The following is an 18221-nucleotide window of genomic DNA, read 5'->3' as shown; positions in this document are numbered from 1 at the left end:
CCTATAGTTAGTTAGGAACTGCGAATATCAACATTTCTACATAGTGATTGAGCTCATAAATCTTAAAAATTTGTCATAATTATTTTTATACGAATTTAATAGTTGACATAAAAATTAAGATAACAAGGAGTGGTAAAAGAATGTAAATTGGTTGAGTTTATTTCTTGTACACGCCTATAAATGTATTAAATTTGAGAAATATTTATAAACATATGGTGTAAATTGCCTTGACTTAGTTATTTTAATAACTTAACCATTAGGTACGTAATGCAATAAGAAATTGTAATTGAACATCTTGTATCTGAAATACTTTTATTATTATGTTATAATTAGATTTTCAACATTTTTTACGCTATATATATTATATATATTAGACAAATGATAGTCGGCAATTAGCGTCTTCGTACAAAATACAAGAGATTACAAAGCGGTTGATTACGCTTGAGTGAGATTCATCCTAATTATTTTATTTTTTCAGCATCATATAAAAGTTTTAAGTAAAATAAAGAGAAATCATTTACCAAGACACTATTTCAGTGTGGTAAAGTAATTCTTATTCTCTTTCTTCTTTGCTTCTATAAGTAGTTTATAAATATTCAACCATTTCCACTTCATGGAAGTATGTTATAAAATTCATTTTATGAATTTAATTAACAAAATATTTGACAAATTTTGAATATATTTAAAAAAGACGTAGAAGTATCATATCAGCAAACTGTGAAAATATTTGTTTGTACGAATGATTCTGTTTTTCAACATTCCAATAATATTTTACGAATGTCAGCAAACTGATTGATAACCGAGATGATAACAATGAATGTTTTATTAGCATTGTAGCGCTAATGAAATTATTTTTATCGTCTCTCTTAAATAATGATAATTCATTGGAATTTATTAGCTCTTTGATTCATTGACATTCGTTTGATCGAAATTTTAAATAATTATATTGTTCACTATTAAAATGTAGTAATTGATTAATTTATTGTCAAAACCTAAATAACATGCAATGCGTAAATCATTATAAGTTAAATTGACAGTTTCATTAATGATATTTTAGCTACATAGCTACAATAATCATAAATTAACCATTCACAACATTTATAAGTAATCATTTATTTCTCAAATCGCAACGTTCAATATTTTGCGTAATGAAAATTAAATAAGAAACGAGTCAGTGCGACCGGCGCGTGTTTGAATTCATTAATTCACAATCATTAATCTATTCACACAATAAAATACCGATCCCAATACACTACTGAAAATTTAAACCTCCTAATATCATATTCTAATAACAATACTACAGAATCCGACATATTATTGTCTGAACAGAAGTTGAAAATTCCGCCAGTCATCCTAGGATGGTATTACTAAAACCAAATTTCCGTGTAATTATATATTTTTACCTAAAAGCAAAATGAGAATGAGTGCATACACGCACGAAGGGCGACATTTGTCATAATGACAAACTTATCTTTTTTATCTGTTTTACATATTATATCTTCTTAGATCTGTCAGAGAGTCCCTAAAGACCAGTGGACACTTGCTCACGATTCGAGTATGCTATTAGCAGCAGGTTAACTTTTGACAAATTCAAATTGAAATCATGTCGAATAGATGATAAAAAGAAGATGCTATTTATCTTTTTTTAGCATTATCGAATATTTATTTCGCAGATACGTTAGATCATTTACATTCCAGTAACATAGCTTATATCGCTCGTGTCTAAAAAATATATTCTTATTTGATTTCCACTTAAACACTTTCAAAGTCAGCAATAAACTCGCTTGAAAGTGTCTGCTTTCCATAACCTCTGCTCAGATATTGAAAATAATAAATAATAACCTAATCGACATGAGATTGTCAGACGACTTTCAAAAGTCTGTTCAACAAGTATGGAGCGGAGCTAAACTGTTGAAATGAAGTTTGTCATATTGACAAATGTCACATATGTGTGTTGACAGATATTGAAAGGTTGTTTTGATTTGCGGTCATTACAAACATATTTCTAAACAAATAAATAATTAAACATTAAAATAAATATGGCGGTACCTACATTTTGAATACAACCCTGCAATACAATTATCGGAATTACTATAATTATAGTTACAAGGACGTAAAAACTCAATGACTATTCAACACATAATAATTGTTTATAACAGCGTACTACGTAACCCTACTGATGTAAGCGTTGATAAATTAAATTCGTTAATAAATAAAATACTGAATCAAGCACTAAATCAATTTATACACTTAAATTTAGCCATATCTCACACTGTCCATTCATACTATGGGATTAGGTCGTCGTCCAGGGACACTGCACTCGAAAACGAATCCTAAACAATTAGTTACAAGTTCAATTTTGAAATCGCAATATTCACTGGACTCAATTTGTCACGCTACAAGCGTGTGAACCGTACAACGCAAATTAGACTATAACGCAATGATTGAAGGCTAAGATTTACACGGGCGTGTATTTGCCTTCAGGTTTGTAGAAGACCTGACCGGTGAAGATACGACGGAATATTTCCTTGAGGATGAGTCCCTTCTCTTTCTTGATTTTGACAAGGAAGCCGCGGTTCTCGTTGGCACGCCGCGATAAGTACGGCAAGACTTCCAACACGGGCCCATATGGCACGTACTTGTAAGCCGAGTAGCCTGCTTGACCTGGAATGAAGAGTTACCATAAATTATTATCTACAAGCTGACCCACCCGCACGACTTCGTCTGCATCACACTTATAATTATGTATTGCCCAAATTACATAATATCTTTTTAAATTATAGCCTGTGGTGCCCATGTATATGGGCGACAGTTACCACTTACCATCAGATGGACAGACAGCCTATTTGCTATTCCAATTACATGAATAAAAAACATTGAATTCAAACTTACCAGGCAAAATGTGGGCATGTTTAGTATTGCGTTTACTATAACGTCGAGAAATGAGAATATCTTTCACTACCCACTTAATATCAATAGAGGCTCTCGCTCAAATGACCATATTTTTTTTTTAAGTTTTAGAAAGCTCTAATTAGAAAAAAAGTAGTTATATAAAAGTGTATACATACCTAATGGGAAGGTGATGTGATCGCACATGCCGAGCAGCTGTCCGAAGCAGACCACCTTATCATCAGGCTTTATATTGTGCTCCTTCATCAATTGAATGGCATATCTGACCGTATCCTCGTTGTGGGAGGCCACCATGATGCCTAACCGACCTTTCTGCTCTGCCTGAAACGTTAATCATTTTCATTAACATTTTGAAATATTTTGCATGTTTTACAAGTGCGCCAAATAGTTTTATTAGTAGGAAGGGACTGTTAATAATTGAATTACCATGTAACAATATCATTGGTCAAAATGTTAAGGTATATTGCTAGCATGTTGACCAATGGTAAGTCGGGTCAACCTCCATTCGGTTCCCTCTGGAAACCTTTGTGATTGATCTCTAAGAAATTCGCCACGATGGACTAACTGACTTAACTTCATTCTCATCTTATCATCCTCCACTGATGCCCCGCCAGCGTATACCGTCAGCACAGGCTGGTTGCATCACGTCATTAAAAAATATATTAATTTACTAGCCGTATCCTCCGATGCTACCTGCATGAAGTAAACTAAACTAAAAAGTGTCCTATGTGTTAATCTAAGATATATTTTATCTGTATACTAAATTTCACTTTAATCCATTCAATAGTTTATTGTATAATATTATATTTATCTAACAAAAACCTTATGTATACATTTGTATTTGTGAATTATACATCTTATGTACTTAATTTATTGAATGAAACTACTAAAATATTCATCATTGAACATTAATTAATCTAAACCTCATTACAAAGTACTGAATTACTAAATACAACAGGAATGTTACTACTATTCAATAAATCTATAATAAGAACAATGTTTATCGAATAATATGTGTTTTGTAGAAATTACGAAATATGCGTAAATTATACATATGTAACAAAAATCAAATTGTAGGCATATGTCGTAATCAGATTGTAGAATTGATCATATCATAGTCTAATATTTGACTATATTATAAAAATCTAAAGTTATAAGTTATCCACATCGCTTTGATCGATTAATGATAAGATATTACTAAACAAGACTATTTCATTAAAACGTTAATGATACAATAGTAAAATTAGCTGTCTATCAATGTGTTATATGTAGAATTAAATACACGTGGCAACCGAGGAAGCACGTTTGTGATTATGATGTAAAGTTACACGTAAATACTCATACATTAAAAGGTACCAAACGGCACATTAATGTGTTTACATAACTACATTACTTTGTGATATGTACAATTCTGTAATCTGGTCACGACATATGAATTTTCCATAATAATTGTTTTATTGAAAGATATTTGTTTAACAATCTCCATATATTTTGAGATATCGTATACTACATCAAAATACGTAGTTACGGTGCATTAAGACCTAAATACAGATTTATACCTTGCGTTTCTCTTCGTCACTTAATTGACTAGTAGATTTCCTTGACATCTGCCAGGCAAAGAGCAGCGTAAATAGATACAATTTAGGTTGAATTTAAAAATATATTGTAATTATATGTTGACTAATAATTTCTACATACAGTAGCATATCTAATGTTTAAAGTAATATTGGTTAGATATCGTAAGCGCAAACATGCGAATCATGCCTTATCCGAGTTAGATATATATTAGATTAGGTAAGGCATCGCTTACTCCAGGAATACATTGTTTGACCAAAGATCTTCTAATTTAAATCTATGCCTTACCAAGGAACATACTGATTCGCCAGAGGTACAGAAAACTTTACATATAATTTTGTATGTTCCCCCAGCACTACGCCTAGTATAGACAAATGTACCATAGAGTAGCCATAATACTTTTTACAGTACATTATATGGAAGGTAAATTATGCTAAATTAAGGCGCGTAATGCCTTATTTGTGTTAGATAATAATTATTGGAAATACACACAACAAGCATTCGAGGCAATAAATGTCTTTAATAAAATGTTGTTCATGTCCCCACCTCGTTGTGCCTTATGTATTTATGGTGGACAATACTATGTAAGGAGTAGATAAGCAAGGTTAATCATGCAAAATGAAAAGGGACGACTAGAGCTTTTCTAGTCGTAATATAGTTAATAAAATTTTGTAAAATTCTAAACAAAAATATAATTAGGATCTTGTTATTATTTTATGATAGGTAGATTTAAACTGTACAATTATGATTATTCATTAAAATTGAAACCATTTGAAAATATCAAATATTTTAAAATATTCTATATATCTAACTTTTAATACTAAAAACCTATATATAACTTTTAGTTTTAGTGATCGGTGTTTTGTTAATTTCACTGCGTTTCAGTAACTTTAGCGATTCAGCGAAGTTTACTGAAAATATTATGTCACTTGCAATGAACCAAGTCGAGATTTCCACCACATGGTTTCCCCTGAAAACCATCGTGATGATTTCCTGGAAATTTTATCACGATGGGCCAACTGACCTGACCTCATCCTATTATCCTCCACTGGTACCCCGTAATCGTATACCGTTAGCGCAAGCGGCTGCGCACCATTCCATAATCATTCAATAAAAAAAATAGATATACCTGCAGTAGGCATATACAGTAATACAGCTTACCCTGCTCAGAATCTCCTTTAGACATTTGTGGAAGGATGTTGTAGTGGCTTCAATATTCTCGCAGGATGGGTCTTCGTAGCCCATCGCAGCTGCCCTAGCGCGTTCCTGTAATTATAATATCGAAAATAAGTGAAACAGAATCTATACATATAATAAAAATACAACTAATCGCTGTCTGTACACGGAAGATCCAAGAATCTTTATTTTGATATCTTATATAATATCTTCTTTATTTATTATATTTTATGTTTAATAACTTGTAGAAAATTGTCGTAAGATGTTAAGTGCGCCATATGTCCTTGTACTTTGCTAATATGTGCATTGAAGTTATATAAATAATAATAATAATATATATATATATATATCTGAGAATAACTATTATTGGAGGCAGTTATCTGGTCTGAGGTTTTTCTATTTATATTAAACTAGTCTAGTTCCGAACTAAACAAACCTAGATCATAAATCTAGGTTTGTTTAGTTCGGAACTAGATGGCGCTGTGTAAATTGGACAAGTTATTATTATTGTTTTTATTCCTTAATATTTCTTGAAACTTTCGGTATGTAAACCTTAGAACGTTTCTGGTAAGTAATTCTATTGAATATGTATTAATATATAGATATATATTGAATTAAGATTATTTCAATTATTTTCTTATCAATGTTAGTAGCTGACCTGTTCTATATACGCGCCGCGCACCAGCTTCGCTCCCCAGTAGAAGTTCTGCCGCTGGGCCTGCTCTAAATCGGTGACGATCTCGTTGTACGTATTCTTCAGGTAGGTCTGGTAAGTGTTGAATACTAGGAACTTATCCTGTTGGAGAAAAATTCATCATCAGCATAAGAGAAAATTTACCATTGAATTAACTTTTAGACATTTGAAATTTCATTACGAAATGTGTGTCGTATTAACAGCCTTTACAGGGACATGTTTTTTCACGCGTGATCAGGACCGTACGCAATTTAGCGCGGGAATGCCAACGAACGCCATTATTTCGCGTATGTTTCATTTCATTTTATTTTACTATTTTAATTTCCAAAGACACATTTACGATTTATAATTATCAATAACTCTATAATTGTCTTTGCTCGATAGTTAGATGTCCGCCATTTTGCAATGTTAATTATAAAAAGTCGCTAAAGCATGCCTTATTGAAGGACGCGTGAATGCTATTAACATTATAAACGCGAAAGCTTGTGAATATGGATGAATGGATGAAGTTACTCTTTCAGGCAAACACACTGTACTGATTTTGCTGAAACTTTACAGTAATAGGTATATCTTATACATCAGAATAACACATAGGCTAGAATTTAAAAAGATATCATATAAAATGAGCGAAATGTCATGATAAATGTCAACTAAGTGCGATGAAGTCGAAATTGCGTGGGTTAGCTAGTATTAAATAAACTAACGGTCCATGGTCGAATGTGTCACGGATACGAAATTCCATCACGTGGATCGTCCCACGTGATGGAATTTGGTATCCGTGACACATTCACTCGTCTTATTTTACATTCGAATTACATTTGTTATCTTTTAGACATGTACATCGGACCTTTATGGACCTTTATGGACACCCATAATGGGTAAGAATATGCCATGGATACCAAATTCCATCACGTGGGGTACACTTAGAATGTGAAATAAGATGTCGAATCTTATTTCACATTCTAAATGTATACACGACTTTTATTATTTATTTATTTCAATACTAGCTTTTAGCCGCGGCTTCGCATTGAATACATTAAATAACTTCATTAGGCACTGTCTGCTAGATGGCGCTGATTTATAATTGATTTATAACTTCATTATTGGCTGCTAGATGGCGCTGAAGTAGCAAAATGTTGATATTTTATTTTTCATATAAAAATATATGTTTTTTTTTTAATAAAAAGTATTCTATGTTCATTCTAATACCTCGAAGAACATGTGTACAAAATTTCATGATCGGTTCAGTAGTTATTGCGTGAAAGGATAACAAACATCCCTAATTTCACATATATAATATTAGTAAGAATTACAACACCATACCAGGCAGGTCATTTTAGAATGTGGCACGGATATCGAATTCCATTCTAATCCTTGTTGTTAATTAAATATAAGTAAATCAATATTTATTTAAAAGAGCTACACACAAGTTTCTTGCTTATTCTTCTTGTGATAAACCTGCATTCCCAATAAACGGTAGAACAAAATAAAAACTTGACTATTCAAAAGTGCTTATATTAAGTTTATTTGAATAAAGATTGTTTCTATTTCTATTTCTATTTCCATCACGTGGGACGTTAGCTTATTTCACATTCAAATTGTATACACGATCTTATGACATTACACTACACTACATTACATTGTATATAACAAGACCTTAGAACCCTAAGTGTTCTTGTATAGTGCAGTTTTAGAGGAGCTTCCTCGAGTGTACACTTAGATTGTGGAATGAACTACCTGGCGAATTTTTCTCCCAAGACTATAGCATGGTGTTTTCAAGAAGGGTATATTAAAGTTTCTCAAGGGTCAGCAAAGCGCATGTGATACCTCTGGTGTTTCAAGCGTCTATAGGCTATGGTAAACATTTACCATCAGATAGGTTGATTGCCACCATCGTAATATAAAAAAAAAACTTAACACATGCACTTCTTTATGGACGCCCAAGGTGGGTATTCCACAAAACACATTACATAGTTAACCGTATACTCACTTTGTTATACCTCCTCATCATTTCCAAACAGATCCTGGATATGGCAGGTTGGAAGTAAGTCTGCTCAGCATCAATCATGATCCTCACATCTACTTCGTTGGCCGCTTGGATGATGTGGTTCAAACGTCGGAGCATGTTTCTGAACATCTCCTCCTCCTTGGGGGATATTTGGGAGATGAGACGCCTCATTTGCCCAGTCTTGGGGTCCGGCACTCGGAACGAGTCGGACAAACCCATATCCTTGTCGAGAATGTTCGACCAGGGGAACAGGTGCACGATTCTGGAATTGGATAAAGCTGTGCTGTTATTAATATTCTCAGGATTAGGGAGATAAATAGAGTTGCCAGTTATGGGTACTAGAGGTCCCATTCCTAGCGTAGCCAATAAGACATAGTAATTAATATATTAATAATAGTCAAATAGGAATTATTCAAATAAATAATTTTTTCACATTATCCAATATCCATATTGATCACTACAGTTAATTACTGCAGTTGAGAAGAATTAGGAGTAATTCAAATGGAGAGCTTTTTTATTTCATTAATAATGAAGCATACAATTTTACGAAATCAAATCAAAATGTCTTTATTAATATTACAGACTCTCATAATATTCCAAATCTATTGTCAGTTCTTGTACATGACTATAAAAATATTTAGGATTTTAGATTTATTTTTAAATTAGGGAGAATTTAGTGCCCATCAGCATATTTTATTGCCTTTTGTCAATTAGAAATAATATAATCAGTGGCCGTAACTCAAACAGACCAGTCTCCACAAGTACCACCCGTTCATGAGTATGTCGGATAAGCCAGCAATCATGCACTCAACCACATTCGGAGCACATTGACCCGGCCCACCACGCCACGTGTAACTAAATAACTTCAAAACCAAATTAATCTAGAATACAACTGCACTGGGGGTGTACGGTCAAAAATAGACAATAGGAAGATGTAAGTAGTTACCATCTATTTTAAATTCATGTTAACAGGTGGCCTGTGTGTAACAGGCCTTGTGGGTGCACAGTAACCTGAGCCCGACGTTTTTATTACCACGACGCTAAAAACTACTCTGTACTGAAAATGTCACTCATAAAAATAAATAAAATAATTACATTGTTATGTATAATTTATGTTATAGTATAGTATATTTTATATTTATTGTATAATTTATGGATAGGCCCTAGTGTCGAAATGACATTAAAAAAAGGTTTTATGTTTACAGTTTTAAAAAAAACTATTCTATGGAACGCGAACCTGTTAATAAACTAATGCAATTAGAATTGAACATTTTACACAAATGGAGCCAAAAGAAAAGAAAAAAATGACCATTTTGTACTAGACATGTTGTGATTTTTTTAATTTATAACTAGCCATTCGTTAAAGGAAAAATTTCCGTGCAGCCTAATATAGATGTGAAGTAGATATTACTTAACAGAAAAAATATATTTCTTAAGTTAAAATTATAATTTGTTTTACATTATATTCCTCTGTAAGATCAACTGATCACTCGGGAAGTATTAAATATCGTAAATTTTGGAGCTTATTTAACAATTAATTAACATTTTCGTAATCTACTAGTACTGTTTCTGTAATTTTATAGGCTTTGGCTCAACAGCCAATTAAAAAAAAATCAAATGTAGTTAAATATTACTAGCCTAGCTATTGGAATTTGTGACCGGTCTCGTACAAATTTAAGATAAATAAACTTTACTAAAGAAAATAAAGTTGTAATCAGATGGGCTATGCTTGTTTGCCAACATCGTCGCATAAAAATACAAAACGACCATTCTGTCTTTTTTATTTTTGTATGACAGTGGATAAACTTAAAAGTATTTGACCGATTTCAAATTTACTACACGTACAGAAAGCTTCAAAACTAGCTAGTAACATAAGCTGTCCCGCGGACAGCGCCGCAGTATATAACTAGTTATATAAATTGCAGTACAAGAGGCATGACATCTTAATCCTTTGGAATAGCAACGCATGAGTGGTATCACGGTGTCCTATGATAACGTGATGTGATGTAACGCTGTTCAAGTATGTAGGTGTCGGACGATTACCATCAAGTTACCGTTATTATGTTTGCCATTCCAAAAAAAGATTGTTACAACACTGAATCAATTCTTAACACTCCGTTGTATAGGAAGGTGATATACTAAATTGTAGTACAACATATATATATATATATATAGGTATAGTTCAACATTGTAGTACAATAAACTAGTAGCCAAATGCCTCACAATGTATGCGAAGCATTTACAACTGCGATGGACAGACATACTATCGTTCATTCACCTATAAACTTGACACACGGAAACCTTTGCCTAATTATAAACTAGCCAATTAAACTTTTCGGTTGTTTACACACTATATAATAGGGACACATGTTGTTTACATATTTACCGTAATTGTTTCATTTATGAACGGTCGATATTTCGACGTAGTTACAAGCGTTAAAGTAAAGTATTAAATTTTTAAATTTAAGTATAGTAACTGTTGTAGATTTATTTTATACCTGTATAGGTAAAAGGAAAGCTATAGAAAAATACTGAATACGCAGATATATATTAAGAAACTATTGTCAAGAAAGAATTGTAGAAGTATAATAATGACTGCTAACTATAAAAGAGCTATAAATTTAAATACAAACTCTAGAATAAAAAATACATTTTTGATTAGCCAGATACAACACTAACATAGACTAAGTTCATTGTTAATAATAAAAATGTATCTAAGTAATGTAAATAAATGAAATTATTACTATTAAGTACTTACTTTATCTATTATCTTTTAATCTTAGTAGCAGGAGCTTCTAATTATAGATATAAATCTAGGTCACATTCGAACTTTCAGTAACAGCATTACATAATTTAGCCGCTAGGGATACACGCTTGCAATAGCATCGAAATATCGGTAATTATCCTATTTATATAATGTGTGTAATGAACTAGCGAAATACTCGAGACGTAACGCTTACAACAGAAAATGTCTCCACTGACCGACCCCATGGGAATATGTGCAGGACGCTGTAAAGTAAACAGGAAAATAATATACTGTTCACGGCTCATCGCAGATCGTTCGATTCGAGTATAATACAAACATTTGTATTGTATTGTATTATTTGTATTGGTCTGGGCGTTGTATTATATCTTACTAATATTAGAAATGCAAAAGTTTGTGAGTATGGATGCATGTTTGTTGCTTTGTCACGCAAAAACTATTGAACGGATTTATGATGAAACTATGCAGTAATATAGCTTATACATCAGAATAACACATAGGCTATAAATTTCACGTGGTGAATCTGTTAGTTATAAATATATTTCTAAATCTAAATATTTCTATCAGTTGTCTATCAGGACATATAATTAAGTATTATAAAATGTCGAAATCATGGTAAAAGTCAACACTTGACATATTCATATTGCTAGGGGGGAATGGAATTGCTAGTAATTTGGACTCGTTCATGCATTGCTAACAATGTACCAGGTCAGGTTGAACTCCTGGAAACCATCGTAATAAGTTCCTGGTGAATTTATCATGACTGACTAACTGACCTGAACTCATATTCATCTTATCATTCTCCACCGGTTAAGCCTGCAAAAATCATTAACGCAAGCGGATGAACCATTCCATTATGATCAATTAAAAAAAACATATCACTACATATATTAAAATCTAAGGTTGAACCTACTACTAAATTTTTATTATACTACAGCAAGGGCTTTTCAAGAAAGGTATATTAAGGTTTCTTAAGGGTCGGCAACGCGCACGTGATACCCCTGGTGTTTCAGGCATTCATAGGCTACGGCAACCATTTACCATCAGATGGGCCGTATGCTTGATTGCCACCATCATAGTATAAAAAAAATCCTTTTAATCGACTTTTCCCATCTTCGGAGAGTCGGTTAGCAACTCGTTTATTCAAAACTTAAGAGCCATGCTCTTATCGGTGAAGTTGTTTTCACTTCCCACGATCTTACATCATTCTTTTTAAATGCCGAGTCGACCTTAATTTTCCAGTCAATCAGTTCCTAGAAATGGAAAATCGTTGGAGTGGGACAACTCATTTTTCGGACTATTGTAATGCTTTTGAGCATAGCTCACGTTTACAGCTTCACCGGACAAAATGGCGTAGAAGACTTTCCAAACTCGCTGAGGACTATCATACCAGCGGAAAGATCTGCCTGAGAGAAGCCTGAGAGACGCCACTTTAGCCTGGGGGCATCACTAGGGTTTAGAACATCGACTAAGGCTATCGATATTTCTATCCCAGTTGGAATAGAACAGAGGACCGATCGGAGAATACAAAAAGTGTGACATAACACTAATTAAAATATTTCAGGTGACTGAGACAGCATCGATGTGATTGTTGGACGGTCTCCAAAACGATGACAACTTCGCGAGCTAACAAACTGGTTTGCTGTAATCGTTATAGGCCGCGAGGCAATGACTTCTTTATGTAATGTACAAGATACAAATATAAATGTCATTGAAAGAAATAATTTCTATTTGTTGTACAACACCCATGAGAATAATAAACTTCCAACGTAACAAACAAGTATTGAACTGTGTGACTAGTTAATAAAAACTGGTTTAGAATTAAGAATAAAAATACAAATTATTTGAGAAACATTTTGAAGTTAGTTGGACTCCAGTTACTCTTAGAATAAGTAACATAACTCATATCGTTTAAGATGTCATCATTACATAGTATAAAACAAAGTCACTGTCGCTGTCTGTCCGTCCCTATGTATGCTTAAATCTTTAAAACTATGCAACATATTTTAGAAGCGGTTATTTTAATAGATAGAGTGATTCAATAGTAAGGTTTATATGTATAATACATATACACCCGTGCAAAGCCGGGGTGGATAGCTAGTTATTTAATAAAAACAAGTGCAACCTAGTCAAAAAGTCGCCCGATGTAAATATATTATTGAATTCTTCGTATTAAGTCCTACACACAATATAAATCGAATTCCACTTGAAATCATCGTATTTCAATCCTGTTAGATATGTAGATATTCGCTACGATAGTCTAATAGATTTGAGTCCATCCTCACCCTATCATCCTCTCCTGGTATCTCGTCAGTGTATTCCGTTAGCGAAGGATGTTGCATGCCCGACAGGTTGTAACTGTTGATACATATACTATATATATTGTTATACTACCTACAAATTAATCTACCCACACAGTAAGATTTATTCTATTCTATGGAAGTACAGCTACATAACAAAATAAGTAGAGTACTATGTTCTTCTTTACTTCTTTGTTCTGTAACTCCAGCAGTCAATATTCCTATATTAAAAAAAACATTAACAGCATTTCAATTTAAGCTCTCTGCCTGCTTTTCCAAGTAATGTCGCAACAGAAACTATTGTCATTACAATTGCGTCACCGCAACTGAAAATCTCGAAATAGTCAGATTGGACTCTTAATTTAGATTTCTTTAATGTCGCTATGCTTAACAATTGACAATTATTAATAGAGATAGATAAAATTAACAAAAGCACGGACCGCTGTCTGTGGAAAAAACAAATAAAATAAAAAAAAAGTGACAATTGACGAGACAGCAGGTCTGCTAGACTCCAGTCTAATCTGAAGATTAATTTCAAGTCAATACATTCATATTTTGACCTTTTTAAATGTATCATTAAATAGAAAATATTTATAACAATTTTACTTAATGCTTTCATTGCTTTTGACCACGTTTCATATTCATTGCTCCATATTTGGAATCAATAATAATAATAATATTTATTTATTTCAGGCTTATTTTAGCCTATTTTATTAGCAAATTTTACGCAACCCAATCTTATTGGGTAGGAATTAGTTCCCAATACCAGATAGGGAAATGGGATTGTTACTAAGGGCAACTGGTAGTCCCAATGCTAGCAATATGCCTACCCGGCCTGCACGGGATCCTTCTAGAAACCATCATGATTAATTCTTAATGAATTCACTACGAGCGACTAACTGATCTGACTCTATATACTCATCCATCATGCATGCTCCACTAGTAAACAGACCGCGCATAGCCTAACCATATTCAGCCAATAAAAATTTCATGTACGAGATAGACTAATACTAATGGTCGTAATTCGTCCATAATTAATTTAACTTTCAGTAAGACCATAGACAAAAAATATTAAATACAAACATTATTAATCTATTCTCAATTTAACCACAGACTAACAATAAACAAAAGAGTACGTAAGCGTGTGTGTTTTCAATACAACGGTAGAGTGTGTAATGTTTTTCTTATTGATGTAATATATTTATTATTAAAATTCCGCACTCCTTCTTTATATAAATTATAAGAGTGAAATTGCATACTCTTTCGTGCGCGGAATTTTCGTAAAAAGGGGTACAAAGTTTTTACTTTACGTATAAATATCTGATACAAGTTCTTAAGAGCCATCCTACCTAAGTTTGACATCGTCTGCATAATCTATCAATTAAAAAGAATGCAATGTTTATTAATAACTACTTAAATACTGTTCTGACTAGCTGTTATTGCGAACTAGGACGTTTTTTTAGAATTTAATGGATAAACCTTATTGTTTCTTCGATTCTCTATTATATTACTGTTAATCATGCAATAACATTTTCATTAAACTAACATTGAAAAACAACATTTTGATAGCGATAAAATGTACTTGTAAACTACAAAATCAAAATATAAAATTTGTGTTATTTTTTTACTAGTATATCCTTAGTAGACATATTTTTTTATTATTAGATACGTAGGTTTTGATTGGTTTGCTATTTTTAAATAACTGTTAACAAATATTGTAAAATATTTAATCGTATTACAAATTTCACAGACATCGCAGTATTCGAGACATCTGTGGTAATTTTTTTCATATAAACATACATAATATATTGAAACCAATACGAACAGCTGTACTACTCAATTAGTGTGTTGTGTAAACACCGAACCAGCGACTTTTGGAAGGCGAGGTAGTTTGTTAAACCGATAAACTAAATAAGACGTTATTAATCTTTACTATTATTTGTAAACTATAGGTTAAACGTATATATATACGTAAGAGAAAACTTTGCATTTATTAAAAAATTTTTTTCTCCCAAAGAAAAATAAAAAAGTAATATTTCTCATATACCACACTGCATTGCTACACTATAGACAAAAAAAAATCTACACAATAGTCTGTTTACTGTAACGAAAATTGAAAAAGAAAGCACTACTAAGGTCTATAAAAAAAACCTGTCCCGATTTCGCACAGGTCTACATGTATTATACATATAAACGTTCCTTTTGATACACTCAATCTGTTAATAAAACCTGCATTAAAATACATTGCGTAGTTTAAAAGATGCTTAGATCTCTAGAACTAGAACAGAAAGCGTAATCGACTTCATATTATAAAGATGACTTTTCTATACTGTATGTTACATCATCATCATCATCAGCCCACTGCAGTCCACTGCTGGACATAGGCCTTTCCCAAGGCACGCCGCTGGGCTCGATCAGCTTTTCTCATCCAGTTACTACCCGCAACACTACGTTTGTCATCGCTCCACCTAGTCCTACACTACTGTATGTTACAAATAATGTATATTCTGCTCTTTACAAATAAAGCCGCCCACTGTTGTCTCTTTCATGTGTCAATTGTTGTAATATTTATACATATTTATATATTAAGTGTATATAAATGTATGTTTGTATTCTGTGAGGAGAACAATAAGGAATTTTCATAAAATATATTCTGAAACTCACCCTTCCTTATCCGAGGTGATCTTCTTCATGAACTCCTGCACCTCGGGCTTGGTGCTGTGATTCCCGAAGTACCTCTGGAAGTCCTCGATGGTCTTGTGATGGGTGAGCACGTTGCCGGTGCCACCACCGATCTGCTGCATGTAGTTCCGAGCCCGCATAATTACCTCTGATAATTGGAGCTGAAATATAAATATAGATGTAAATATAAATAACCCTGGACACTTAACACAATGTCCCACGCAGCAGAGCTTCTGTTATGGGTACTACATAACCTATATAAATACTTAAATATATATTTTTAAAAGATACGTAATATACATAGAAAACACCCAGACCGATACAAACAATCGTACAAATGTTTGTGCCTTGCGGGGAATCGAACCCGCGATCATCGGACGTAAAGCGGTGTGCTAAACCGCTAAGCTACCGAGGCCGTCACCAGAATTACTACTTAAGATTTCTGTAGAATATTTAAATATATATTTCTACTAGAAAATGCCTTAGCAGAAACTTGTAAATATTATGAAAATCCAAAACTAAACTCACCAACAACTGAGGTCTGCCGAGAGCGGTCAGTTTAACGGCCATTAGGCCTGTGCTTTTGGTAACACCTGAAACATAAAAACATCGAGACATAAAATACTAGCTAGTATCATAGACTTCGTCTGCTTTTTCATACAAAAATCCAATCTATCGTTATGTTTATTTTTAACAAGATCCGTTCAGCCGCCAAGGTAACAACGACAGATAAACCTTTGTATTTGGATAATAAAAAGCGAGCAAATCTTATAGTAGATACAAAAAATATAAAAAAAAACAATATAAAAATAATAATATTATAAAATAAAATTAAAAAAAAAAGATTAAATACAAAAAATCCCAAATATGCCACTGGTTCCTAAGTTTCGTTAAGCAATATATTTTGTTTCAATAATCTGAATTATATATTATATCTGTAAATTTCCTATATAAAAAATATACGGGTTTAAATTCAGTCACTCGAGGGTTGCTGCCGTCGGAGTCAAATTCATCGATGGCAAAGGGCTCGCCTCGACGACCCAACTTCAATTATATTAATTTTCAATCCATCCAAAATAAACCCAGATCAATACAAACAATCACACTCATGACTACAAATACTTGTATCGTGCGATAAATCAATTTTTTGGGACTACTAATGCTGTTAGCCGCAGCCGGCCTTTACAGCATCACCGGTTGATAGGGGTCCAGTGCAGATGGCACTCAAACACGCGGAAGGACTTATGGAACGGCTGAAGGCCAACTCCCGCCTGACGGATACGACTTTAGTCTGAGGGCACCGCTAGGGTTTCGGACCTCGGCTCAGAGCGTCGTAACTTAAATGTCTGTTTGAATTAGACGGAGGATCGATCGGAGGAGCACCTTGCGAGAGTATAACTTACCAGCGACAGCGTCGATACTCTTCAAGAACGCCTCCATGTTCTTCTCGCAGGACGCCTCGTTCAAGTAAAAGTATGTTCTGGCGCTGGTCACTTTGTACCGGCGGTCGGCAAACCGCTGCTCCACGTGGTACTGTCTCAGCTGTCCCTCCTCCTGCTTGTCCCCGCTCTCTGATATCGAGGCGCTGGAATAAATAATATACCATTACAATAATAATAATAATAATACTAGCTTACCCCGCAAACACAACGTTTGCGGGGTAAGCTAGTAAAAAATTGCCATATAAATAAAGATCGCTATTAAAAAATAGGTGAAAATTTTGGGTTGCATGTATTTTAAATCCAAATCATAAACAAACAATATCACGAAGACATAAATATTAGGCACATTGATTTAAGATGATAAGTATAATCCATCACGTTTAAAATAAGTAATCATGTTAACTATAATCATAGTAATAGTTTATATGTAACGTGCAACTGATCCGAACGAGAATAAATTATATTTACTGTTGTATATCTGTAATCCACTGAATATCTCCATCAACAAATAGCAAGTTAATCGTACTTTTACCAACATTCGAGTTACCGTCTTCACTGGCTTACCTTCCCAACCGAGTGAATTACCCCCTGGAGAGGGGGTGAGGGGGGGAGGTGGGGGGAAGGGGATTTTTAGTAATGTGGATTGATTTTCTTATTGCTAGCAATGCCA

General features: G+C 33.4%; 1 protein-coding gene across 2 annotated transcripts; it reads right to left on the bottom strand.

The window, feature by feature from the left end:
• Positions 1-394: 394 nt before the first annotated feature.
• Positions 395-17691, bottom strand: LOC131843820 (proline dehydrogenase 1, mitochondrial-like). Of its 2 annotated transcripts, XM_059192574.1 has the most exons (9): positions 17513-17691; positions 16638-16702; positions 16092-16270; positions 8346-8625; positions 6320-6457; positions 5647-5751; positions 4470-4517; positions 3069-3231; positions 395-2664 (listed from the first exon to the last, which is right to left on the bottom strand). In XM_059192574.1, the coding sequence occupies exons 1-9, from the start codon at positions 17547-17549 to the stop codon at positions 2459-2461; spliced, it is 1221 nt and encodes a 406-aa protein (XP_059048557.1). In that variant the 5' UTR covers positions 17550-17691; the 3' UTR covers positions 395-2458. The 2 variants fall into 2 exon arrangements, with proteins under 2 accessions (XP_059048557.1, XP_059048558.1); XM_059192575.1 differs by lacking the exon at positions 4470-4517.
• Positions 17692-18221: the final 530 nt, after the last annotated feature.

The sequence above is a fragment of the Achroia grisella genome, unplaced genomic scaffold, assembly GCF_030625045.1.
Source record: "Achroia grisella isolate CSIRO2021 unplaced genomic scaffold, CSIRO_AGI_Agris_v1 utg34899, whole genome shotgun sequence".
In the NCBI taxonomy this organism is placed as follows: Eukaryota; Metazoa; Arthropoda; class Insecta; order Lepidoptera; family Pyralidae; genus Achroia; species Achroia grisella.
Note: the sequence above shows the minus strand (reverse complement) of the source record. Positions and strands in the feature narration are given on the sequence as shown.

Coding starts and splice junctions, on each gene's coding strand:
- LOC131843820 (XM_059192574.1), bottom strand. CDS start 17,549: ATGGAGGCGTTCTTGAAGAGTATCGACGCTGTCGCTG. Junction 16,703..17,512: donor GAGTATCGACGCTGTCGCTG/GTAAGTTATACT, acceptor TTTATGTTTCAG/GTGTTACCAAAAGCACAGGC. Junction 8,626..16,091: donor ATCACCTCGGATAAGGAAGG/GTGAGTTTCAGA, acceptor ATCCAATTCCAG/AATCGTGCACCTGTTCCCCT.